The 26,803-nt window shown below is 39.4% G+C and overlaps 2 protein-coding genes across 2 annotated transcripts in view; both read left to right on the top strand.

Moving 5' to 3' along the window:
- The window catches only part of LOC108978176, a 208,800-nt gene that overhangs the window by 8,606 nt on the left and 173,391 nt on the right, over positions 1–26,803 (top strand). The window lies entirely within an intron of this gene.
- Positions 14,622–16,387, top strand: LOC108978177 (testis-specific serine/threonine-protein kinase 1). The gene is made up of 2 exons (XM_018948326.1): positions 14,622–15,786; positions 16,148–16,387. Exon 1 carries the CDS (start codon positions 14,784–14,786, stop codon positions 15,681–15,683), a length of 900 nt encoding a protein of 299 aa, XP_018803871.1. The 5' UTR covers positions 14,622–14,783; the 3' UTR covers positions 15,684–15,786; positions 16,148–16,387.

The following is a 26,803-nucleotide window of genomic DNA, read 5'->3' as shown; positions in this document are numbered from 1 at the left end:
TGAGAAAACCATAAAACAGAAACTATTTAAAAAAATATCTACCTGACTGAAAATGGTGCCATTGGGACATAGAAACGAAGCCTTGCCACCATTCAGATCGCAATAATGCCACACTTGACAATTCGTTTCGGGATCGCCAAAGAAGCCTTTGTAGCGTTGCTCCGCACAGTTGAAATTCGTCTGTGGTATATCTGCATAATTGGGATAATCGATGCCAGCGCGCCCGGTGCTCGGTCCAGGATGCTTATCTGAAGGCAAATTATTAGAAAAAGCAATTATCATGTGACTTCAACACCTACTTGGCACTACCGGCGACAACACACTACTGAGGTCTGGCGCTGCACCGTTCAAATCCTCCTGGCTCGTGCCGTAGTCATAGTCTGGCGCGACAGCTGGACGCTCGTGATGTTGCGGCGGATTCGGCACAATTGTTTGTGTTTGCTTAAGATTCTCCAATATCGTGACAAGCGTCTTAATCGAATTGTCAATATTTTCCGGCGTCAGCGTTCTTGGCAAGTGATTGCTCGCCTGCAACTTGTGCAGAATCTCCGCCAACGAAGAGGAGCGTATGTCTGGCAGCTGGTTGGGATCCAAAATTGGTGTGGTTTTGGCGACCACTGGCACCGGTGGATTGTAGTATTCGGGCACACTTACTCGTTGCTGCTCCTGGTGTTGTTGTTGTGTGGGTGGTGTTACCTCTGGCGGCGGTGGCGGCGCTGGTGGTGCCAAATTGCTGCCGATACCACCGGCATATTTGTGTGACGTGCGCAATTTCACAGCCGGTTTTATGACATCGCCGAAATTGAGCTTTGGCTCGGTATAGGCATATTTCGGTTTCACCACTCCAGTTGTCGCTGCCAATGGCGCTGGTTGCGGTGGTGGTTGTGTTTCTGGTGCTGCTGCGGCTGCAATTGGACGTCTTGTGGCGTAATTATGTTTGCTGTTGGCCGGCGGCAACGGTTGTAAGCGCAGTGTTGGCTGTTGCTTGTAGTTTGGCCTGTGGGTGGAGTCATAGTAATCTTGGTTAATGCCGTCAACAGGTGCAGTCAATGGTGGCGATGAGGTTGATATAACAATAAAAGTATCTTGTGGCGTTGCAGGCTTTTGTGGCACGCTATTTGCTGCGCTGTGTTGTTGTTGGTGCTCATCGTCTAGCGATTGCTTGGGGTCGTCAACGATGTAGTCGACGTATTGCGTTGCCGGTGGTCTGTGGGTGTACGGTAAACTTTTGACATTTTAGTTGGATTTCTTTTTTTAGTAAATATGGCTACAAATACACGGTCGTACATATACATACATAGTATAAATTTGAAGGAAAATAATTATAGAAAAATTTATCAATTATTACATACATTTTGTAAGTTATTTTTGGAAATATTGTTGTTGTTGTTGTAGCCGCACATAACATTCTTTAAATATGTTTTTGTAGAATGTTGTCGAGTGAGGGGTTATGTACTATATATAGAATCGATTATCTAATTAAATAATGCGGATTATCATTTTTGTTGATTTTTATCGATGTTTTCTCAAACGTAGCTTCGTTGATTTATTACTACGAACAAACAATAGTAAGACTTTTCATTATTTTAAAATTTTTATTTATAAAATGTTTAATTCAAAATTCTCTCAAATAATCCCCTTGGGCCCAATACACTTGTACCAACGCTTTTTACAATCCTCGAAACAATTTTTAAAGTCTGGAAAGTCAATTTCCGTAGTAGCCTTCAATGCGGGTAGGGATTCACGTTTAATGTTTTCAATTGACTCAAAACGCTCTCCAAGGAGCGCTCGTTTAAATTTGTTGAATAGCCAGAAGTCACACGAAGCTAAATCGGGCAAACACGGTTTTTACGGCATGATATTGGTTGAAAATTTGGCGTAAAATCCCGAAGAATCAATGTAGTATGAGATGGTACATTATCGAGATGCAAAAACAAAGAGTTGTCGGATTATAATTCCGGCCTCTTTTTATGAATAGCTGCGCTCAAACGACGCGTAACACTGAAATAGTGTTCCTTGTTGACAGTTTGGCCAGTCGGAAGAAATCCGGAGCGCACTACACTTCGATAATCGAAGAAAGCTGTCAACATAATCTTGGTTTTTGACCTGCTTTGACGTGGTTTTTTTGGTTTTGGCTCACCATTGTCACGATATTTAACCGATTGATCCTCTGCTTCCGGGTAAGCATAGATCCAATACTTATCGCCAATAATAATAGGTTTCATGGCATCAATCATGCTTTGACTTTTCTTAGGCCCAAATGAACTTTCAAAATGGTTTTCACTAATCCTTCCGATATTCCAACGATGCCAATAAGAACTCTGATTGTAAATCGTCTATTCTCAATCACTATATCCTTTATTTTATGGACGTATCGATCATCAGTTAATGCTGTAGGCTGTCCTGGATTTCGTCAACACGTTTCCGACCATTTTTGAATAATTTGTACCGATCAAAAACACCGCGCAGTGGAGTGCAGTTGCTAGGTTCAGGGGAGTAGTCATTCTTTAGGATGCCTGCGCTTGACCCGGCTTTTAACAGTCTCTGCTGTCTCACTATCGAGACCTCCTCCAGTTTGCCGTACCGTGGGAACCCCAGATGCTTACAGCGTAATCTTTACAATGCCGGACACTTGCACAAGAGATGCTCCATTGTTTCCCTGGTGCCCTGCTCTAGACATTTCCTGCGGTCTTCTCAATCTGTCAGCCTATCCTGCGGCCGTGTGTCGCCACAAGACAGATAGACCAGTTAGAACTCCCATTATGTTCCTACAGTCCCTTCTATCGAAGAACTTCCGATCTACCGTTCAGCATATAACTTTTGCACATTTGCACCCAGGTAACTCGGTCCATCGGATTTTGATTTTCTTTCTTTTCAATGCATGGGATTCCCAATGTTGATCACGTTTTCGTATGTTAGCCGTACACCCTTCTGGCAATATTGTCCACTATTTCATTACCCTTGATACTTTTGTGGCCTGGCACCCAGTAGAAGTGAAGTTGCTTACTGGCTGTTTACGTAGATGTTGACTCTGGAATTGTCTGCAGGTAGATTAGATGCGAGCTTCGCGGCTTTCGCAATAGAGAAGGTCTTAGCTTTAAATATAGTGTAGTGGTAAATGTTGTCTTATATCTAACAATGGACGTTATCATTCTTTCGCACCAACTCCATCCTCCATTTTCGAGCCATCCGTATAAATGCTTAGTGCGTAGCTAACATACCTTTACACCAATCATATTTTTCTATGTTTACTTTAAACATTCTTTCCTAGATGAAAAGTGGGGTCGTGTACTCGGTGTTTGCCCACCGAGCTATGCCCGAAGGTTTTATTTGTAAATACTCCTGCTGCTAGTAGTCGTACCGGCGATTTTGCTGGGCAGTTTTCCGCGAAGCGGTCAATAGGTGGCAGGTTTAGTATCAGTTCAAGAGCCGCTGCTGAGTTGTACTTAAAGCTCCCGTTACGCACAGCGCAGCGAGCTTGTGAACCCTTTCCGTTGGCTTTCGCTAGGTGGATTTCCATACGCTTGTCCACCATACTACTGCACTGTAGAACAGAATTGGTCTAACAAATATCAGTGTATTGGAGAGGTTGTGCCGAGCGTATGCCTAAACGCATGTACAGCAGTTTTGCTGTCTAAGACTACTCAAAGGTACCTGGTCCGGTCCTTGAATGAGCGAGCTTTGTCCCATTTATAGAAGAGAACCTCCATAGAGGAATATTATGTTTTCTTGTAAACACAAGCAGATCCGTTTTATCCGGATTCAAGCCCAGACCCGCTTGCGATGCCAAGTTCTGGACTGCACTAGGGGTGGTGGTCATAATACTGTTAATGGTCTGTAGACACCTACCCATTATGGCGATGTCGTCCGCATATGCCACTACTATAGCGCACACTAAAGATTATTTTGATGTGACTTTTGGCACTGATATCACAGACAGTCATACCAACGTCGAAAAAAATATTTCGATGAATGGGGGCTCGCGGGAAATTTAAATTAAAAAGTCTTACTATTTTTTGCCCACTGTAGTAAGCTCCTAGAATCACCGATGCCCGCCGAGGTCCTCTTGGAAAAGATGATTCCGAAGATTGGCCTAGTAGCCAACATTTTTTGTCTAAGCTTTGTAATATTTTGCTTTTTATAGACTCAAATACATGTTCAACAAAGTCCAAAGAGCGAAATTCAATTCCTACTCTCTTTCTTCCAGAATAAATTGACAAAGTAATCCGAGTTTTTAGGGCTCAAGACTGACTTAACTCCTTAAAATTATATAAAATATTCCTCTGACTTTTACTTGTAAAGCGATATGTACTCATGAAAAGCAAATGCGGATGAAGCAATTTGTGTAAATTTTTGCATGTAGGCTTTTGCTTGCACCTTATATGTGATAATACTAAAGAATGTCATCTACAATGCTAAGCATCTAATTACATAATGCGATTTCACACATTAGACTCACTTCGTAGGATTTGCATGAAATGTTTACTCACCCCAAACCGCTTGCGTACTGAGGCTGTTGCTGCCGATACGCCACGCCCCCACCACTCGAGCCCTTAATCGCCAATTGTTGTTGCTGCTGCTGCTGCTGTTGCTGTTGGAATGCATCCAGAGCCTCGCTCACCAAAGTGCGCACAGGAATTTTTACAACTTGCTTGAGCGTTGCCACATTCGTCGGTGGCTGATGATTCGGCGGCACATGCAGTTCGGGATGCGGATAGACGGCATGCCTTATGGGACTATGTTGCAGATAATTGACTTGTGCGTTCGCTTCTAATTGCTGCTGATTATTGGCGGCGGTGGGGTCAAAGGGTGGCGCGGGTGCGGATGGCGTATCGTCATCACCGTCACCGCCAAGCACAACAATTTGCGAATGTGGCAGCTGTTTTGGTTGTTGTTCCGCGTCGTATTGTTGTTGTGGTATGAAATTATCACGCTGTTTAGCGCGTTCGCGTAGCTTCTGTTGTTGCTTATTGTAACGGATACGTTGTTGTAAATAGCGCACGTATTTCTCCTGTGGCGTCATCGTCTCATCATTCAAATACGTGTACGAGTCCTGCTGTGGCGCCAATTCTTGCTGCAGCTGCTGCTGTTGTTGCTGCTGTGGCTGTGGCTGTTGTTGTTGCTCTAGTAATTCCTGTGCCGGGGCAATGCCGTCGAAAAAATTCACCGGTCTCGGCAAATGGAAATGCGGTTGTTTTTGTCGCTGTCGCGTCGAATGCCGTTGCGAATGTGTTTGTTGTTGTTGTAGTTGTTGCTTCAAATGTGTTTGCTTTTGCGGTGCAGATGTTAATGATGGATGCGCAGGTGCTGATGGCTCATTGATTATGTGATAGGTGGAGCTACAATGAAAATGACCGCATATGCGAGATAATAAGCAATGAGTATGCATGTATGTGTGTATGTGTGTGAATTTGTGGTTTAGCATGATAAACGAAAAATGTTAATATGTATGCGAAATCGTGCCAAAAATCGCTAAGAACATTTATGACTAATGAGTTCAACGATAAATGTCGCCATTCCACACACACACTCTCACTCAATTTGATGTAGCTGTGCATGTTTGCAATGTGTGACGTATTGTGTGATGCACCCGTGTTGTTGTGTGTCCGTGCTGTGACATTAAGCAATATCTGCGCACATTAACGCTGCAATTTGCCATGCTCGCCTCGAGGCTTTTATGTCGTACATTCTCAATTTTCAGCTCTTACATTATTTGGTGTTCGGTGTAGACTTGCTTTTCAGATATGTGTACATATTAGAGTGAGTTGATTTACTGGGTGTCAAAAAATCCGAAAAATCGCGTGTGCGGGGAATTTGCTTAAACTTTACCTAAAAGGCTATAGGTTTAAAACCAGTTTCGAGCCAGCGATTTTTAAGGCGAAGTTTAGGGGATACATACTAATTTTTTCATTGTCTTAATTACTACAACACCTCTAGAATATTGTCCTAAATTTTCAAGTAGATCCGAGTAATATTTTCGGAGATATAGCCTTGAGAAATTGTGCGCCCGAGGGTAGCTAGGCTAAGTGCGTCTTTGAACGCGTTTTTGTCGAAAGTGTGTTTTTGAAGTCGGTTGGTAAGATTTCTCGAGAACTACTCAACCAATCTTCATGAAATTTTACACAGGTCTTTGAGATACAATTCTTTTAGACATGGACGAAATACATTTTTCGATTACTTTTTGAAAAAAAAAAAATTAGCGAAATTTTCACAGAAATTCACAGGAAATCAGAATTTCTGTACGGCTGTTTTTGCCCGAGGAAACCAATGTAACCCCTTAAATAATCTGCATAGTCGGTTGTATGGCAGATATGTGATATATGTTCGACCTATGTATGTATTATTTTTCAATTTTCGGATAATTCAAAAACTGTCGAACAAAATTTTATATTCTATAAAAAGCGACGCCCAAAAAATCGCTGGCTTGAATCCAGTTTTAGACCCATAGTCTCAGGGGCAAAGTTGTTCAGCATAATTCGTACAACATTTCCCGACGTCCTTGTAATCGACCCACTCTAATGTCCATGCATAAGTAAATATGCATGTAGAAATAATGATTAAAATATCTAAAAAAACAAGAAAAAACGTTAACTTCGGTTGCACCGAAGCTAAATACCCTTCACAGGCGCATTTCTGTTAGTAACTATGTGTTCAGTTTGGATCTAAGCTTAGTAATCCGTTCTGAACAATTTTTTTGGAGATTACATTGTTGTCCTAGATAATAATCTATGCCAAATTTCGTGAATATATCTTGTCAAATGTGAAAGTTTTCCATACAAGCATTTGATTCCGCTCATTCAGTTTGTAAGGCAGCTATATGTTATAGTTAACTGATATCGGCAGTTCCGACAAATGAGCAGCTTCTTGAAGAGAAAATGACGTTTGCAAAATTTCAAAACGATATCTTGAAAACTGACGCACTAGTTCGTATATATACAGACAGACAAACGGATAGACAGACAGACGTATACGGCTAAATGGACTCAGCTCGACATACTAATCATTTATATATATACTTTATAGGGTTTACGACGCTTTTTTCTGGGTGTTACAAACTTCGTGATAAACTTAATATACCCTGTTCTGGGTAAAAAAAAAACCCTGCATATATCCGATTTCCTACCGTTTCTTTCCCATAAAGAAACACAGATGTCTCAAACTTCAGACTCAGACTCAGCCTCAGACATACTCAGTTTTATGGCATGCCAATCGGTATCCTTTACCAGAAGTCTACGAAAAGACCTTTAAGTTTCGATAAACTGAAAAAGTTGTAAAAAATAATCAGGAGAAAATAGGTAGGTACGAGCAGTAATAACGAAGTGAGCGGTCAGACGTTGCCCAGATGAAACACAATTCCTCTAAATTCCGTAAATTTTAACTTGTCTACCGTTTGCGCCAGCTCACATAGACTCGTTCACGACCCTTTTGGTTCGACGTTCTTGTAATGGAACCACTTTTCATAATTTTTTTGCGATTTTTTTGCATAGTGCTTATGGTCAATATAATCGCCCTACTGAGCGTACTGTTCGCAGCACCACCAACCATCCTGAAACCCAGCATTCATTATTGGATAATATTCGACCGAAAATACCACGTCCAGCACGCAGGAAATATAGCAGTCGTAACTGACCATGGATAGTTGATTCGGTGCAGTCCACAGCAACTCGGACTGACGGCTTGGCATATTTTACGTCGAGATCTTAAATTGAAAGCGTTCAAAATACTGCCTGTGCCGATCGACCTTAACAAGCAACATCGCTTCGTCCTATGGGTTCTTGAAAAGTTCCAAGAAGATCCGAATTTTGTTCAACAAGGAGTTCCATTTCTAGCCCAAGCAAAATTGCCTCCTTTGGGACGAAGAGCAAACGAAAGAGAGCTGCCATTTCATCAAAAAAAAAAACCAAAAAAAAAAAAAACAACGGTTTGGTGTGGTTTGTGGGCCGGTGGAATCATCGTTATCGCGCCGTGATAATCGACTTTTTGGTCATGTATAAGCTCGTGATATCGACGACACGACGGCACCACTCCACACATCGCATATATTAATAAATTCATTGAGAGAACACTCCGGTGAGCACATAATTTTACCTTTTGAGCCGGTCGATTGGTCACCAAGTTCGTGTGATGTCACACCGTTAAGCTTTTTCCTAAGGGATATGTAAAGCCGGAAGTTTATGCGGACAATCCCGTTACGATTCAGGCATTGGGGCAAAACATCACGCGTGTCATTCTCTAGTTACCAGTCGAAAATTGTACTCAACGGTTAGACGAACGGAGACATAGCTGGCCAATATTTGAAAGATATATTCTTCCAAAAATAAATGCCAAAGAAACATTCCCCATTAAAATTAAAGATTCTGTATCTGTGGTAGGGAACCTCAAAATGGATCGCCGTTTATAACCATTGTTCTAATGAAAAAGGAAATCCGTGTTTCTATGAATTTTGGTTGTTTCCCTAATAATCTTGGATTAAACGGAGTAAAGTTACCTTGCCTTTGAGTAATTTGTAGAAATCAAAGTAATGCAAATCGAAAATTATTGCAAAAAGTTCAAAATGGGTTTAATTCTTATGCTCAAATGTCCACAGGATTAGAATAACCTTTTGAAATCCGATTATGAATTCATTTGTTTAAAATCTCATATCCGTAAGAGTGTGTCCCTAAGTAAAAAACGTTTTTTTTTTAGTACGAGCCCGGCCAAAACCTCAAGCGAAACATTCGAAATCTTTATTTATTTTTAATTAATTTGCGCCTTATGAACCCAACCACGTGTTATTCATTCCATTTTTATTTCCTTGACAAATTTGCTATCATTCGAAAGTTTATTTCGCGCATTTATGAGAAACCGAAACGGGCCTCACAATTAAGTACAAATGGTGGCACATAAAAGAATGCATCAAGTTTTACGATTCACTGCTAAGGTTGCAAGTCCCGTAATTCTGCGATCCCGATTTTTTGCCATCGAAAATTATCGGATTTCAAACAAATATTGTATTTTCCCTCCTGCATACCGGGATTGTGGCAAACAGAACCCGAAACTCGCCACAATATCAAAACAGTCATCCCTAGTTGTGGTAGCACACCAACGCATTCGAAAGAAAACGCTGTGCCTCAATTGGCGTTGTCATTATTTGTACGGAAATTTGTCGAAATAAATTTCACTCATACCTTGTCGTCGAATGTGGAATCAGTGCTGCGCCTGTGGCGGGTCCTCTTGGCAGCTCCGCTTGCTGTGGCGCGAGTGTGTCTCCGGCTACGCCAATTGCAGTAATGTACTTTGGCTTTTGGTACTGTTGCTGTTGTTCGTACTGTTGATGTGGTTGTAGTTGTTGTTGGTGATGCGGCTCAATCGGCACAGCTGAAGGTACTAGCGTATATTCGTTGCCTGCTGTGGCATGCGACGGCGAAATTGGCTTGAATGGTGCCGGTTGTGGTTGTTGCTGCTGCTGCTGTTGTTGTGGCAGATTGACTGGCTGCAGCGGAGGCGACAGATCATCAACCAACACTACCGTCGGATTGTCATAGCCATAATGAAGTGCATTGCCATCATGATTGTTGTTGTTGTTGTTGTTGCTATTGCTGTTATCCTCGCCGCTTACTGGCGTGTAAATAATCGGTATAAAATGGCCGGGTAGTGTGTTTGACGGTGTAAATGGTGTTAAATTGACTTTTGATGCTTTCGGACGCGTTTGCTGGCGAAACACGGGCGCCTGTTGCTGCTGCTGTTGTTGTGGATGCTGGAGTTCGTGTTGTGGCGCAAATACCGGCAGTTGTTGTTGCTGGTGCATTGCGTTGTGGCGAATCGTCTTCTGTCGCGGCGGATGTGGCTGCGGATGCTCGTACGGCAGCTGTTGCACCGCTGGCGGCTTTGTGGGCGGGAAATGCTGTACCGTTTTGTGCTGTGAATTATTTACAACATAATTAATTTAATTTTCTCGTTAGTTTACGGACAAATATGCCTTAAGCACCATTGATGCATTGTTCCTTGCCTTGACGCAATCCTCCTCCCCGCTATCCAACTTACCTTATGCTTTATGATGGGCGCCACAGTGGGGCCCGGTGGTCCGGGTGGCAATAAGTGCAACACGGGCACTTTACTGCTCTTCGTATTGATGAGTGCTTGCGAGAGTGGTGGTGGGCTGTGTTGTGGCATGGCTGTCGGCGGCGGTGATGGTGGTCCTGCGGCGGAGTATGCCAACTCATGATAGACATCGCCGGCACTTGGAATGTAGTGTTGTTGCGGCGCTGGTGCATATGTCAAGTCGCTGTCGCTGAGGGTGCCAGGCGGTGGTGCGCGTAAATTCATGTACTCCTGCGGCAAAGGTATGTGTCCACTGGCCGGTGGCAGAGGTCCTTCCACCGTCATCGGTTTCGTATATTTGCTGCTGTGTGGTAGCGCACCCTTCGGCTGCGAGAAATAACCAGAAATGACTTGGTTTAATTTTGAATAATTGTGTGTGTAGTATATATATTTGAGGTTATGAGTATTAAATTTTCAAATTCATACTTTTAAGGTGAAAGGCGCGAGCAGACCTTCAATATCAATTAGTAATTTAGTAAAGGGTTATGTAGCCGAGTTAAGTGTTCAGACCAGTGTCCGAAGTTTCATACTCGTTCTAAAACATTCTCTCTTTTTCTATCTTTCTCTCCCAACCTTTCCCTCTCTCTATTTCTCTCTCCCTCTCTATATCTATGTCTCCCTCCCTCAATCTCACTCTCTCTCCCTCTCTCTCTCTCCGACTTTACTCAGCAAAAGCAGGTAACTATTTATTATTGGATGCATTATTTTTTAAGTATATTTGCAAGTTCTTTCCTACCGGCAGTCACAGGGTATTAATATCGTATTTTCGAAAGCTCTCTCTTCTCTGAACATCGTTTTTAACCTCTTTTTCATTCCTTTATTATTTCTTTCGCAAGTATATTCTATTAAGAATTTCGTTCTTTCTTTCCTGGAGTTACAGGGTATTAAATTTGTGTGTTTAAAAACTACACATATTTCTTATATGATGTTAAAAGCTTTCCAAAATTATGTATATTAAAATTATAATATTTTTAGAGAAATGTAGAGAATATGTCGCCTATACTTGTCTTTCAAACTCAAGTTAAGTAATATAGTTCTAAATGTGATAGATTGAGGTAACTATGTATATTCTCAATAATAATAAAAGCATGTATGATAACGTGAGCTTTTTGGGTTCTTTGTGTTGGTCTGATATCTCTAGAATACGAATATTTTGGGGAATGAAAACGTTTGTTCGTATTGTTAGTCTGTAATTTTCCATGATCTCATACATACAAGGTGCGTTCCAAAGTAAACAGGACTTTTTGAACCTAGCGCCAAAGCCACCTATATGTCGAGTGGTGCTTAATCGATTGTCCAGTGAGAACTTTGTGACATTTCATCAATTGGATTATTGCGTTTTAAGTGTCAGTATGTTTGTGTTATCGGTGCGAAAATGAGCTTCGAACAGAGAGCCAACATTAAATTTTGTTTTAAAATTGATAAAACTTTTACCGAAACGTTTCAATTGATAAAACAAGTTTGTGACGATTATTGCCTATACCGTAGCAGAGTGCAGACGTGATTTCAACGCTTTCAAAGTAGTCGTGGGGACATAAATGACGATCAACATGTGGGCCAATTAAAATCAGTAATCACCGGAAATTCCATCGAAACTGTGCGTCATCGAAAATCAGCCGAAATCATCCTTGAAATTCATGGAAATGGAATTGAACATCTCCAAAACATTGCTTTATGCCATTTTGATTGAACATTTGGGCTTACGAAAAGTGTGTGCACGGTTTGTTCCGCACAAATTGACTGACTACCCAAAATTGCTCAGAAGCCAACATTCGAAGGACGATTGTTTGACCAAAAATCACATTTTAACCATTAACCTCTCCCCGTATTCATCTGGTATGGCACCGTGCTACTTATTTCTTTTCGAAATGCATTTTCCCATGAAATGGCAGACGTAGGGGCCAATCAAAACGCCTGTACCGGCATACTGGCGGCCATACCGGTCAACGAGCTAAAACACTCGTTCGACATTCTTTTGGACCATGCAAAAAGCTGAATTGAAGCAGAAGGAGACTATTTTGAGTTAAACAAATTGATTTTGCCGAAGAAACCATTTGTTCTGTCCTGTTTACTTTGTGTCTATGAATTTGAAATACAAATTTTTAACTCAAAATTTTATTTCGACTTATGCAAGTAGTCGGAATCTAAATGCGCTTCCTTACCACACTGCCTTCGTAATCTTTGAACTTCTTCAAAAACCGCTACATAAAATCAAAATCAATGTATTTTTACTTACACCTTGAATCGCATATTGTTGATTGATCGGAAAATCCGGCGCCAAGTAGAAAGCCATGTAGGGTATCAAACGACGATTACGCTCGGAAGCGCTTAACACCGAGTCACTGACCAGCGTACCATTATTCCTATCAAGCAGAAGCTCTTCTTGTAGTAACGGCTTTGTGATGTTGGCAATTTTCGGCACTGGTGTGACTTGTATGCAGTGGCTGTGCTCAAAAAACGCTGTGGAAAAAAAAGAAAAAAAATAGTATTGTAGTTATTTTATACTATACATATATGTAGTAGAAAATAGTGTTATATATTTTGCATATGTTTCGAACATAGGCACTATGATTCAGACCACATTCATTTGTTTTTTCAAATGTTCATTCGTTTCAAATCGAAAAAGTCCGACTTTTATAAATTTGAAACCTTTTAAAAGTTAAAAATAAAACTCCTTGCTTTTAAGCTAGCGATTCGGAGATTGATATGGGACCACTAGATTTTTGCATCCTTAGTGCCATTAATAAAACACATACCGTACGGTCAGTGTTTTTTCGCTATTTCCATCATTTGATACCAAGAGCTCCATACCATATTGAAGACTTCTGTCTTTGTGCGTCGAGAGTACCTTGTACTTTTCAATTGCCTACTCACTTCAAAGTAGCACCTTTTGGCAAGAGTTTTCGAGCTTGACTTTTTTGTTGCTGTTAATGTTGGTTACAACATACTATAACAGCGGGGTTGTTGAGGCCAATGATGTCAATAACATCGGCGTACGCTAGCAGCTGTAACTCTTATAGAAGATTATACGTTCTCGATTAAGATCTGCAGCTCGAATTATTTTCTCCAGCAGTATATTGAAAAAGGCTCACGATCTTGTCTGAAACCTCGTTTGGTATCGAACGGCTCGGAGAGATCCTTCCCGATCCTGACGGAGCTTTTGGTATTGTTTAACGTCAGTTTACATTGGCGTATTTGTTTTGCGGGGATACCTAGTTCAGACATAGCGGCCTAAAAATATTTCCTTTTCGTGCTGCCTAAGGCGGCTTTAAAATCGACAAAGAGGTGGTGTGTTTCTATCTTCCTTCTTTGGGTCCAAGATTTAACATGGCGCATGGGGAAAATCTGCTAGATACTCGATTTTTCAGGTCTAAAGCCACATTGATAAGGTCCACGCTTCAATCTTTCGCACACTAAGCTCAATAATACCTTATATACTATATTAAGAAGGTTTACTCGAGGGTAGTGAATGCAGATTAAGAAGTTTTGCTTTTTGTGGATGGGCAGAGCACACTTAGGTTTCAATCGTCGGGCACGCTTTTATCCGACCATATCAAGCCAATGTATGCTCATTATCAGTTCTTTGCCGCCGCATTTGATTAGCTCGACTGGTAATACATCGGCCCCTCCGCTTTTTTGTTCTTCAGGCGGGTAATAGGTGTTCGAACCTGATCAGATATATATGGCGACTAGCGATAGTACAGTATCCACTAGTCAACCAGTCAACAAAATTTAGGTTCTACAAGGTCATCGGTTACTTATCAACAACTGAGTAATCAATCGAAATTTGTATGTTTATTATGCTTGGTTCAATCCCTTGTTATAGGCAAAAGAAATGTTCAATTGACACAGCTTTTTTTAATATCAGTTTTTTTGGTTTTTCCTCAAGAAGCTGTTCACGAGTCGCCTAACACAATTGGATTGTTAGAATTTCAACATTGCTATCAAAAACAAGTTAGTTTAGAAATCTTGGGCGTACATAGAAATATCTGCAATGAAGTAATTATTAATTAATTATTTATTAAGTGGTATACAAATGTTGGATAGTCCTGGTTTATCCTGTTGTAATGATTTGAAAATCGACTTAGAATTTTCATAAAGCCGTTCTTTCAAAACTTTAAACAATTGAACTTGAGTTATGATTTTGATTTATTCATTTACTAGTTTAAAACCGACAGTAGGAGTTGCTAATGGCCACCTTTGCATGAACTTGTTTAGGGTACTTTCTGAAATCCTTTATATTTTGTGCTAATTTTATTAAAATAATATATATCCTATCGAAATATATAATATATGTGTTGTATTTGTATACGTAAATACATATATGCACATACGTATATATATATACATATATATTGTTTATTCGAATTGCTTTCGTTCATTGCATTTCCGGTTTGAATATTTTTCAAAACAAAACATGAAAATAAAGACGAATAAATTACAGAGAAAAAGTAACGAAAATAAAATGATAACTGGCTGGAACTCTTTTCTCAATAGCTTCTTTTCCAAAATTGTCAAAATTTAATTGAAAGGAGATTAAATTTTATATATATATATTTTTTTAAATAAAAATTCTTTGAAATCAATAAAAGTTTGCATAAACATTATTTTGGTCTACTCTTTCGAGTGCAAATTCAAATCATCAGAGTACCATCTTCAGATGCAATTAGACAAAATTTCAACATTATAAAAATCCAACAATTATGTCAAAATTTTCGACAACCTCCAATCGCCAACTGAACACGCGCAGCTCCGACATCGATGCCCTGGCCCAGCGTGGCTATAATATCGGACACAAAATTGGCGAGGGTTCCTATGCGACCGTTATCACAGCTGGCTATGCCGATGATGCGGGTCATGGTGTACATTTGGCCTGCAAAATCATTGATAAGGCCAAGGCACCCTCGGATTTCGTACACAAATTCTTTCCACGTGAATTGGAAATTCTAACAAAAATTGATCACCCAAACATCATACAGATACACAGTATACTACAGCGTGGACCGAAAATCTTCATCTTCATGCGTTACGCGGAGAATGGTGATCTGTTGAGTCATATCAAGAAATCGGGACCGGTTGAGGAGTTGCAAGCGAAAGCCTGGTTCATGCAAATGGCGAAAGCGCTCAAGTATCTGCATTCGCACGATATCGCGCACCGCGACTTGAAATGCGAGAACATCTTGCTTTCGAAACGTCTCAATATCAAATTGGCAGACTTCGGCTTTGCACGCTATTGCTGCGACGATAGTGGACGCGAAATCAAATCGGAAACCTATTGCGGTTCTGCGGCCTATGCCGCGCCCGAAGTCGTATGCGGTCGACCATACGATCCGAAATTGGCCGACGCCTGGTCACTTGGCGTTATACTATTCATAATGTTGAATGCGAAAATGCCATTCGACGATAGCAATCTCAGCAAGTTGCTGGACGATCAGCGTAATAAGAAGTTCGCATTTCGACGGAAATTACAAGATCACATTTCGGCGCAGGCCAAGGCCACCGTGGCGGTACTATTGGAGCCGGAACCGCATGCGCGTTGGAATTTACGTGAAATATTGAATTGCAGCTGGTTGCGTGCCGACGAGGAGGAACCGTTGGCTTAGTCCTAAGACGAACACACTTACGTCAAACATCATGCGACAGTTTGAGCAGCATGTCTGATTGGTTTTGGACCTGAAGCCGTTGAATTTTTGTATGGGAAAAAAAGTAATTCTTCATATCTATATATATATTTATTTGATTTGCGCATGTAAAATGTTGGTCATTCGTGAAATTTGCCCTCTAAACACACTGTAAAGCTTGTTTTCATAACAATTTTGGTTCTGAAATTATTATATATATATACATGCATGTATATATATTGGGCATATGTGTATTATATATGTATATATATAATACATTTATGCTGTATTTTTTCGGTTTTTAAATTTCTTAAATCCCCACCGCCGCCTCCTCAACTAAATGATTTGATTTCAAACGATTGCATTCGAATGTCATAATTTTCTTCAATTTTTTATAAACACAATATTTAATTTTACGTTTTTTTTTTTAAATTGGTCACAAATAGATTTGTCTGGTCGTGGACCAAGACCAGTATCGAATTTAGATTGATTTGTCGTACATACGCAGGAGTATGATGTCTTTGTCGGCGTCGTCTCCAACCTATAAAAAAGCCCAAAAATTTGATGATGTGCTTTAGAGCAATATTATTTCCAAATACTACTCTTAGTTATGTGTGTCACAAAATATATTAAGTTAGAACAAAAAAAAAATTATTAATTATAATAAATTGTAATTGTAAATTTTCAAAAAAGTGCTTGTCCGTTTGTCTATCACTACGAAAAACAAAAGTGTGTGTTTTGAAATTTTATTTCCTTGAGTAAAGGCGAAAATCTGATGCTTTTTGCGGATTTGTCTAGTGGTTGGTATTTTTTTTTTTGGTTACGCATGTGCTGTGGAACAAGTGGATCGTGTTCAGGTTTTGTGGATTAAGTGGAACGCATTCAGTTTTTGATGTTACTTTTTGTTCTACATGAAGAAAATGGACTGTATACAAAAAAAAACTACGTTTGGTACAAAACACATTTGGATCGAAGTCTTTGGCCGCCTCTACAAATCTGTTGGTCCCTATTAGCTCTATCTGTTAATGGTAAATTCTTCTGCCAATATCAGAATTAGTAAAAATGTGCATAAGAACGACTATTCTAATTATTGGAAGATCAGCGTTACGACTATCGCAAGTAATCTTTAGATAATCGGGTCTACGTTTTTAAAGGAAGTAGAGAAGAGGGAGAATAAAATTACGCGAGGAATCTTCTCTGTCGCTTAAACAACTCACGGAGAGAAGTGAAAAAGAAACAATCCTATCGTGGTTATTCAATAGAGAAAAAACTTAGTATCTTAATACAGAAATAATCATTTATTTTACAACAAAAATCGGATTTAATGAACATTTTACATTAAGTCTCGAAAGCGAACTGATTATTTTGTCTCAAAATCTTATATTTAGAGTTTAATATTTAATGTACAAGTATTTCATCGAACCCTTATCGAAAAAATATTGCGTGTCCATAGAATATGTTTCTTTATATAGTAGAATGGTTTTCCCAGGTGTTTAATACTTAAAAAAAAATTATTGTTACTTGAAAAAAGTAATTGAAACAAAAAAGAAATATTCAGTTGGACTAAAAAACATCATCAGTATGTTGCCTTTTATATTTTGGAATTTGGCAACACTATATTTTGGCAACACACAAAAAATTTGAAATTTTTGATGGTACCCAGAAAGAAAGTTGGTGAATGTTTGATTCATCATTATCAGGTTAGATTAGACAGATGTTTGTCTTTTCTTTTACCCTTTAGGCCCTAAGAGTGACAGTTGAGCGTACCATAAATGTATTAAGGCGGTTAATATCGATCGCAGCCACTTCGCTAGGTTCGCAGAAGATGTGGCTATCGAGATATTTCAAGCTCAATCTGTCAAATGCCGGCCAATAGAAGAGAAACTGACAAGATAGTCGCACCTCACCTTCCTCCATATGGTTTTGGCAAAAAGCGTCCGAAAAAGAATGTAGTCGCACCGCATATGAATCTATTAGACCGTGTCCAATCATAACACCTACTACAATTGCGGCGATATTGATTTTGCAAGACAAAACAGTTCGGGGAACTTCTTATGGTTTATTTTGGTCGGGAATAATATCAAAAGTTATTGTTGTTGGCCAGCGTTTGTCGAGTTCGCTGGAGGTCTATAGGAATTGGTTACTGGTGATAAATGTGATTAAATCCTGGTGAATCGACATATATTGTGGTAAACCCAGAATTGGCGGTCATTAGTAATTAGTAGAAAATCAGCCACTATGATACAGAACTATACTATCAACAATTGGACCGTCTGAAAGAAGCAATCGCCCAAAAGTGGGTATCTTTGGAGAATAAGATAGCAGCGCAGACTTGCAGAAGCTCGGAGAGCTTGTTTGTGAGGGTGTTATGTATCTACCTCGAATTGATTACTACCTGTTCCGGTCTATGGCGAATGATATTCTTCTTCTTCTTTACTGGGGTAGACACCGCTTACGCGAATATAGCCGAGTTAACAACGGTGCGCCAGTCGCTTCTTTTCGCTTCGTGGCGCCAATTAGATATTCCAAGCAAAGCCAGGTCCTTCTCTACTTAGTCCTTCCAACGGAGTGGAGCTCCTCCTCTTCCTCTGCTTCCCCCGGCGGGTACCGCGTCGAATACTTTCAGAGCTGGAGTATTTTCGTCCATCCGGACAACATGACCTAGCCTATGGCGAACAATATTGCTGCTCAAAGAGTCCCCTTTCCCTTTAGAGAAGTTTGTAAAGTTCGTACATACGTGAACTAGTCGCTCAGTTTTTGAGATGTTTATCTGAAATTTTGAAATTTATATCGGACCCCTATAACATATAGCTGCTAAACAAACTGAACGATCAGAATCAAGTGCTTGTATGGAATACTTCTTTTATTTTGCCAGATGATTTCACGACATTTTGTTCGGGCTATTTTCAACAGCAGTAGTGCAATCTGCGAAGAATTTGTTCGGATTATTATGACATACAGCTACTATACAAACTGGCACATTAAAATCGTGTAAATTTTTTTTCAATATCAATATAAAGATTCTGGAAGAACAAAGATGGTAGAGAACACTCCAGCTTTGAAGGCTTCCGATACAGTACCCGCCGGTGAAAGTAGAGGAAGAGCTCCATTCCGTTGGGCGAAAGGAAAAAACTACTAGAACGCTCTTGTTACCTCGGCTATAACCGCGTAGAGGTGTCTTTAGTACAGCAGAAGTTAACGTCTTGTCTTGTGTTCTTTACAATAGCAATCGGTAATAAATAAATAAAAATTATTCGTACGTATTTACACCAGTCTAAATAGTTTATGTGAGATCGAGACTCATTATAACTGTTGCAAGATAGATTACAGATTTTATGAAGTTCCTTGTATAAACCCACCTTGGACCACTCGTCCAAAATGCCAAAAATATATATCTAAAATATTTCTGTTTCACTCTTCAAATTAAAAACTGTTATTTGTTAGCCTTTGGCTTGCAATCAGCACTTGCATTTATTAGAGGCAAATTACAAATACTATACGAGTCCATAATTATCACGTGCTCGCCTCCACCGAATGCATTAAATGTCTAATTTTATTGTCCAAATGAACGATTGTAGCATTTGCTCTTAAAACGTCACAAGTAATTGCGGTAAACACATATACACGCGCTAGTATATGTATACTCTTACATATATATGGTTGTACTAGAAGACATGACATGACAAGCTTTAGGCACGAAGCCGCTGTCAAGCAGGGGCTAGTAGCCAGGCAACAAGGAGCGCTGACGAATGCACATTTATATGTATGTATAACTGTGTGTGAGTGTGTGTGTGCTTGTGATGGCAGCAAATTTAATTAGTGGCACCAACAGCTCCGACAACCAAACAGAATAACTATAAAAGCGAAGATAATTAATGCCGCAAATGCATTGCGAGACAAAAGCAAATAACTACGAAAATAAATACATAAATAATAGACAATAGCAACAAAAATAATAATTTTCAAAAATATAGAAACTAAAAATATTCGAACAATGCAAGTTACATAAAACTGAACCGAACTGCCTGTCTATATTTATATTGGGTGTCTGCCTATATGGTATATATATGTATGTACCATATATACACACATATACATATCACTTTATCAAAAAATACTTAAAAGGTTATAAATTTTATTATGCCACTGTTTTGTGGCTGTCCGAAAAAATAACGCTGCGACGCGTGATGTGTGGAATGTCAGGATAGCCCGCCAGCTTTCAATGGTCTATGGGTGAAGCCTCTTTAACTTTCGCATGTCGGTCGGAGTTTTGGTGCAACACACTGTTTTGCCACATACTTGGTGGCAATGCAGCGCGATAACATGCCGCATGCATATGCGGTAATCTCAACCAAGTGAAGTTGCAACAAGTGCGCAATACAACTGTAGTCTAAGGTATGGTAATGTATCTATGTTCATACATGGTATGGAAAGTATAGTGGTGACCAAAAGGAAAATACCTAAGCGGAAAATGGTCACCTAAAGTTGGTTTCGAAAATTAAAAACTCAAATTGTGTCTTTTAGAATGTGAATATGTGAAAAAATAAAACATTTTCCCCACTTTTTTTAAAGAAAAAACACAGAAACTTTAAATTTATCAGGGAATGTTTATTATCAGTCGAAAGATCATTCTTTAGAATTTATTTTTTTAAGATAATCTTCTACAAATGTTGGCCGCGGCTAGTCTTAAATGGTCCATCCGTTGAGTCCACTTTTCGATGACTCTTAAATCATTTCGATTCGTTACTGGTGAAGGACACGAGTGATGTTTTGCTCCAAGGCCTGAATCGAAACGGGATTCTTCGCATAGACTTTAGGCTTTACACATACACATAAAAGAAGTCTAACGGTGTGACATCACACGATTGGCCACCAATCGACCAACCCAAAATGTGAAATTATTTGCTCACCGAAGTGTTCTATCAAGAAATCCATTGTTTGATGCGATGTATACGAATTGGATCACGAGCTTCACTTTCAGGCATCAAATCGTCAGTTACTATGGCACCATAACGGTGGCATTGACCCAGAAATGAACAGCAATGTAGTCCACATTTGGCTCGAAAACATCGCATCTTCATAGGACTTTTCAAGAGCCCATAGGTCGAAGCAATATCGCTGTATTTTGTACGATTTCAATTTAATTTGCCAAGTTCTTCCATACTCTCCACGGTCTTCGTTTACACTGTTAGTTACGGCTGCTATATTTTCTTCACTGCGCAATGTATGTGCTTTATTCGGTCGAATATTATAAAATAATTGATGTTGGGTCGCAAGATGAGTGATCGTGTTTCCAATAATGCGCTCAGTAGGCCGATTATGTTGACCATAAGTTGAGCGAAGCGGGCGAAACACATTCTTTACTGAACGTGACTCTTTATAATGAAGTTGAACGATTTGTAAACGTTGTTCAGAAGTAAGTTTTCCACGATGAAATGCTAAACAATACTGAACAAAAGTAACATGACAACTTGTCAAAAAAAAAAAAAGCTATTGAAAGAAAATGAGCTCCTTTTGAGCTAATGCAAGCCTGACAATGCTTATTCGAATTCTCTAACTCGCCTTCAGTGCTTTCAGCAAATAAATTTAATGGCTGCAATGAACACAGGGAACCAAATCTGGCGAATGCGATGGCTAAGCGATGACTCACGTGTCGTTTTTGGCCCGGAAGGATTTTGTGCAAAATATATGAATTTTCTGCACTCAAATCCGATCGATTAAAACGAATTGCTGCACGTAGACGCCTCATAATAGCCAAGTAGTATTATTTTTTCACCGTTTGATTATGAAGCACGAAATAACCATAGAAAATGTTGAGCGTATCTTTGATTTGTGAAGGACTTGCGTCTGTTTTTTCGGTTTCGGCGCATGTTTGGGGCGATATATGCTACATTGCTGGAGAGTTTCGACATAATATATTCATAGCTTCACGTTTCGTCACTAGCAATGATGCGCTTGTTGAATTTCGGGTCTTCAGCTACTTTGTGAACCTTCTCTTTCTCTTCATCTACTCGACGAATCAGTTTTGCAGTTTTGAGTCAAACATTGAAGCGCTTCATATCCAAAACATTAACGAGAACATGTTGAGTCGATCCATAATAGATAGTGAGATCCGCTCTAACTCTCTGAATCCTCATAAGGATTTTCAAACACTGCTGCTTTAACTTTTTAAATTTTATCGTCATGAACAGAGATGAACGACTCCCAAGAGTCATGTTTTCGGTGACTTCACGACCTTCACTGAATGCTTTGTGCTATTCAAATGCTTGTGTTCGGAGACATCCCAGTCCCTTCGTAGCCGGGTCAAATTTGATAATTTTGTTTATGCCTTGAAAAGGCTAGTCAAGAGAAGGACGCATATTTTGTGTCACCTTTTGATCAAAACATTCGCGAATTAGAACTATGGAATGCTAATACAGCTTTCTGACCCCAGATCCATTGAAATCTTCTGTGCTTTGTGAACTTCATCATCTCCATTTCAATCCTGAAATGTATGCACAAGTACTCCCTTTAACTGATGAAACTCCCCATACAATAACTTTAGATGAATGTACGGATTAGTGTCATTCCAGTACGTGGTCTTATACCTAAGAAGAAAAATGTTCATTTCGGTTACACCGAAGTTTGAATACCCTTCACAAATAAAAAATTTCCCCACAAGTATTTGATTCCGATTCTCCAGTTTGTATGGCAGCCGTCTGCTATAGTGGTCCGATATCGGAATTTATTACAAATGAATAGCTTCTTGAAAAGAAGCCTTGTGCAAAATTCAGATCGATATGTCAAGAACTGAAGGACTAGGTGTCTCCTCCGTTTACTTCTTAGTGTTAATATATATATTTTTTTTTTCTTGGCAAATTTAATATTTTTGTACCCTGGTATAAACGTTTCCCATTAACATGCATGAACTCTACCAAAGAGCTGTGTTTTACTAATTTGTAATTCTGGCTTTGTGAAAAGTAACAAATATACTTAGTTGGCTTCGAAATAATGAAGAAGGAAATCCTCCAATAACCAAATAAGTTTTTCCTGCAGACCCATAAACCGCTCCACATTTGCATTACAGATTCTTATCTGTAAGTCAAACAATGAAAAGTGACCGCTTGCCTGTTACGTTCGTTCGACATCCATGGCCTACCGTATAAAGTCTTCTAAAAGTTACGCCATTGTATGTTTGGCAACAGGCTGCAGCTTATGCTTGCCATCAATATAAGCTAAAGTTTGACAGTCCATTTAGCCGACATCCACACTAGTCTGTACTCTTAGGTAGGTGAGTGGTGTCATGCTGAGTGGAATAGGATCGCATATGTGAGTCTACCAAGTGGAGCTTTGCACGGCCAGTGTGCTGCTGTGCTGGCTGCAGTTTGTGCCAGAGTTAATGCACAATGCTTCTCAGGTGCCCACTTAAAACGTTCAAGTGGTGCTTGCTTTAATATGAGTTGGAAATGTTGATATTGTGATTGGCAACACGCTGACGACTGGTAGAACAATGACGTAGGCGAAAAACAGCTGCGCTGCTCAAATTTTGCTCACAAGTATATATTTTTATATGCTAGGGTATCATGTAACCGTAGAGGACTTTAGTATTTTTTATTTCAAGACATTTTTGAAAAATTTAATAAAAACAAAAATGATCTAGACACAATTTTTTCGATTTATACAAATGTGATGAACAGAGTCGGCAATATATTCGTAATACTCAGAGAAGACAAAGAACGACAACCTTCAGCCGTAAAATGAAATTGTTCAACTAAAATTAATTCTGGATGAAAATATTTCGATAGGTATACTTTTGGAGTTGTTGCGTTTTCATTGGGGGTGTTTTTTTACGTGGCGGGTCCCAAATCCAGCGCACAACCCTATGCACGGAATGTTTTGCCTTCTCACTTTAGCTCACCTTCAAACGGATGTTCTTAGGCTACCCAGAGGATACTTGGTCAAGGACCAGAAGTCGTGAGCTGCTTGAGTCGTATGTAAAAGAATCGTTTCTGGCCACTCCCAAGTGAATGGCGATCAGAGAACTTTCCTCACTTGCGTGAACTTCTACACATGACTCCATCCTACAGGTCATGTTGTCCGGATGGACGAAAACACTCCAGCTCTGAAAGTATTCGACGCAGTACCCGTCGGGGGAAGCAGAGGAAGAGGAAGACCCCCACTCCGTTGGAAGGACCAAGTGGAGAAGGACCTTCCTTCACTTGGAATATCTAATTGGTGCCACCTAGCGAAAAGAAGAAACGACTGGCGCGCGGTTGTTAACTCGTCTATAATCGCGTAAGCGGTGACTACGCCAATCAGGAAGAAAAAGAAACTTTTGGAGTAAGGGGACATACAATTCAAAAATTATGATATTCAGTATTCTAAACAGCTCTTACATATGTAATTAAAGTTCTATTGAATGCATAGAATCTATGAACAAGCTAACCAAACAATGGTGCAAAAGGACAATCCTGTGAATTTGCAAGGGAAATTATACATAAAACGCTAGACACGCTTCATTAATCACACTTCGGGAATATGATATTTAATAAAATATATTTTGCTAAGTTGTTAGGACTGTCTGGATTTTTCAACCAGTTTGTTTACAGCAGCTGCTTAAGTCGGTACACCTCAGTAGTACGTTTCGATTTTTACAATGGATAAAAATATCGAACAAAGAATTTGTCTTAAATTATGTATTTCTAAACAAATTTCGTGTTCGGAATTGTTGCGAATGTTGGAAAAGGCCTTCGGCGATTCAGTTAAAAAAGTTATTAAAAAAGTGAAAGGTGTGGTGCTTGAAAAATTTCAGGCAAAAGTTAGAGAGCTGTAGAGATCTCTCGCTAGTCCGTTCGAACGATTTTGATGAATATTTTGGGTATGAAGCGTGTTCTTACTGGATTCGTCCCTACAAAGCTGATTTTTTTTTCAAAAAGTCTCTTTGTACATGCTTGATTGTGCGAATTCCGTTGGGAGGAAAGTAACGTAAAAACCCACGCCAAAGCCGCTCAAAATACCCATTTTTTTTTTTTTTTTTTTTTTTTTTTTTTTTTTTTTTTTTTTTTTTTTTTTTTTTTTTTTTTTTTTTTTTTTTTTTTTNTTTTTTTTTGATATTTGTGGTTTGGTGCATCATGAATTTGTTAGGGAGGAACATATGGCCAATAAGGAGTTCTATTTGGCCGTAATGAGGTGTTTGCGGGAAAACATCCGTCGAAAACGACCGGAATTGTGGGAGACCACTTCGTGGATTTTAGACGATGATAATGCACCATCGCATCAAGTCAGATCGATACAACCATCGTATTCACCAAATTTGTCGCCCCGTGGAAACCGTTTTCAGTCGATCAAAGATAAAAGGCCAAAGTCCCTGAAGTTTATGAAGAGGATTTTGAGGACTGGAAACATCGTTGGCATAAGTCTATTACATCTGATATAGATTACTTTGAAGGCGATAAAATAAATGTTAATGAATAATTAAATATTTTGCGTCTTATTTATCCAAGGTATCCAAAAGAAACATATAGTAAGAGCACGGTTTAACTTTGTTAAAGAACATTTGGAGAGGATGGTAAATTCCGGAAAATACTAGTTTAGAGCGATGAGACAAATATTAGATCATTTTCAAAACCACAAGATTCTCAAAAAATTCTATGAAACCATTCGCGTTCGAATCGATGCCTGCGGATTTTTTTTTTACTAAAAATATGAAAAATTGGCTCACTGTAGAAAGTGTTGACGTCTGTCTGTTAAGATGCATTTTGCTAAAAAAAATTAAAAAATGCTAAAGAATTTTGGAGTCGAATCGACTAACACTGTGTATAAGCGAATATATTTTTGCAGCCCAGTGAAATGAATTCTTTGTAAAATACTTTAGAACTATTACCATTGAAACCAACTTAATCGACCAATTATCTGTTATCCATGCAAGTAACTAATGTTATTTCCATAGCGAAGTAGTATGTGAAATCAGTTGTTATATATTGGTCTGAAATATGCTGATCTTATACTAGTTCAAAACAAACTATGTTTTTCTATGAATGGAGTTTAAACGTTGATATCAAATAAAACAATTTTTCGGTGAATAGCTTAGTAATGGGATAGTCATTTTACTACCAGTTTACTTTCAGTTCGAATCTGTTTTTAATTTCTTTAATACAGGTAAACCCTTCAGCAATTGGTTCAAGTCTAAACTTTTTCGGATTAGTTTATTTTCAGTCTAAAAGCTGTAGTTTTAACTGGAATTTTTCGAATTAGTTTATCAGTACGAAAGTGCGGATGTAAAGTAATACTCTCTGATCACTGCTCACCCCTATATTAAAACTTGCACAAATTTTTTAAAACAAATACCGTTAAATTCTATTTTACGATTATGGCGTAAACTTTTCGTCTCCAAATGCTACTCCAAGTGATTTTTATGTGCGAACTTTTCGCCGTTAACATATGTTTGTATTTCAATTAATATCTTCAGCATATGAGTATCGCATTCCAAGTTGCCACAATATACCGGCGAAGGTAACTGCATTCCCGGCACGTAACAACAGTTTTCGGGGAAATGAGTTGCGTGTCAAGCGCTGAGTGGACTAATAACTTCTCTGTGATTGCGCAGCTGGCAAAATTACCGAAAACACACACACACACACAGAAAACACTTGGGTAGCTTCATACACAATGCCAGCCAACGGGCGGGTGCTGCGTGGCGTATGAGTAATGCTTCATTAGTAGCTCTTACTGAAACACTAATAGATATGTCGGTTTGTATGTATTTATGTGCATAAATCACGGCACTTAGTGCACTAATTACAAGTGTATCAGTGGTACGCGCACTCTCCACACTCAGCTGCTGGTCACAGCAGCGGTGCTGTTGTGCGGCGACGACAGCATCAAACCAGTTATCATCAAATAGCATTTCTATGCGCAGACATCGGCGGCCTTTTACTTTAGATGCTACGCAACTACAGTTATTGTCACGGCGAAGCGAACGCCTCACATCGCAGTGTTGTTACGGCATTGCGTAAATGTTGCGGACGCAACTGGCGGTGGACAATGGCCGACTGCGTTCATCATCAGTTGCAATCGCTCGTATTGTGCTTCTGCATTATTCCATTTGCTTTTATGAAATTTTG

Source organism: Bactrocera latifrons, unplaced genomic scaffold (assembly GCF_001853355.1).
Source record: "Bactrocera latifrons isolate USDA-ARS-PBARC rearing strain unplaced genomic scaffold, ASM185335v1 scaffold_119, whole genome shotgun sequence".
Taxonomy (NCBI): Eukaryota; Metazoa; Arthropoda; class Insecta; order Diptera; family Tephritidae; genus Bactrocera; species Bactrocera latifrons.
Note: the sequence above shows the minus strand (reverse complement) of the source record. Positions and strands in the feature narration are given on the sequence as shown.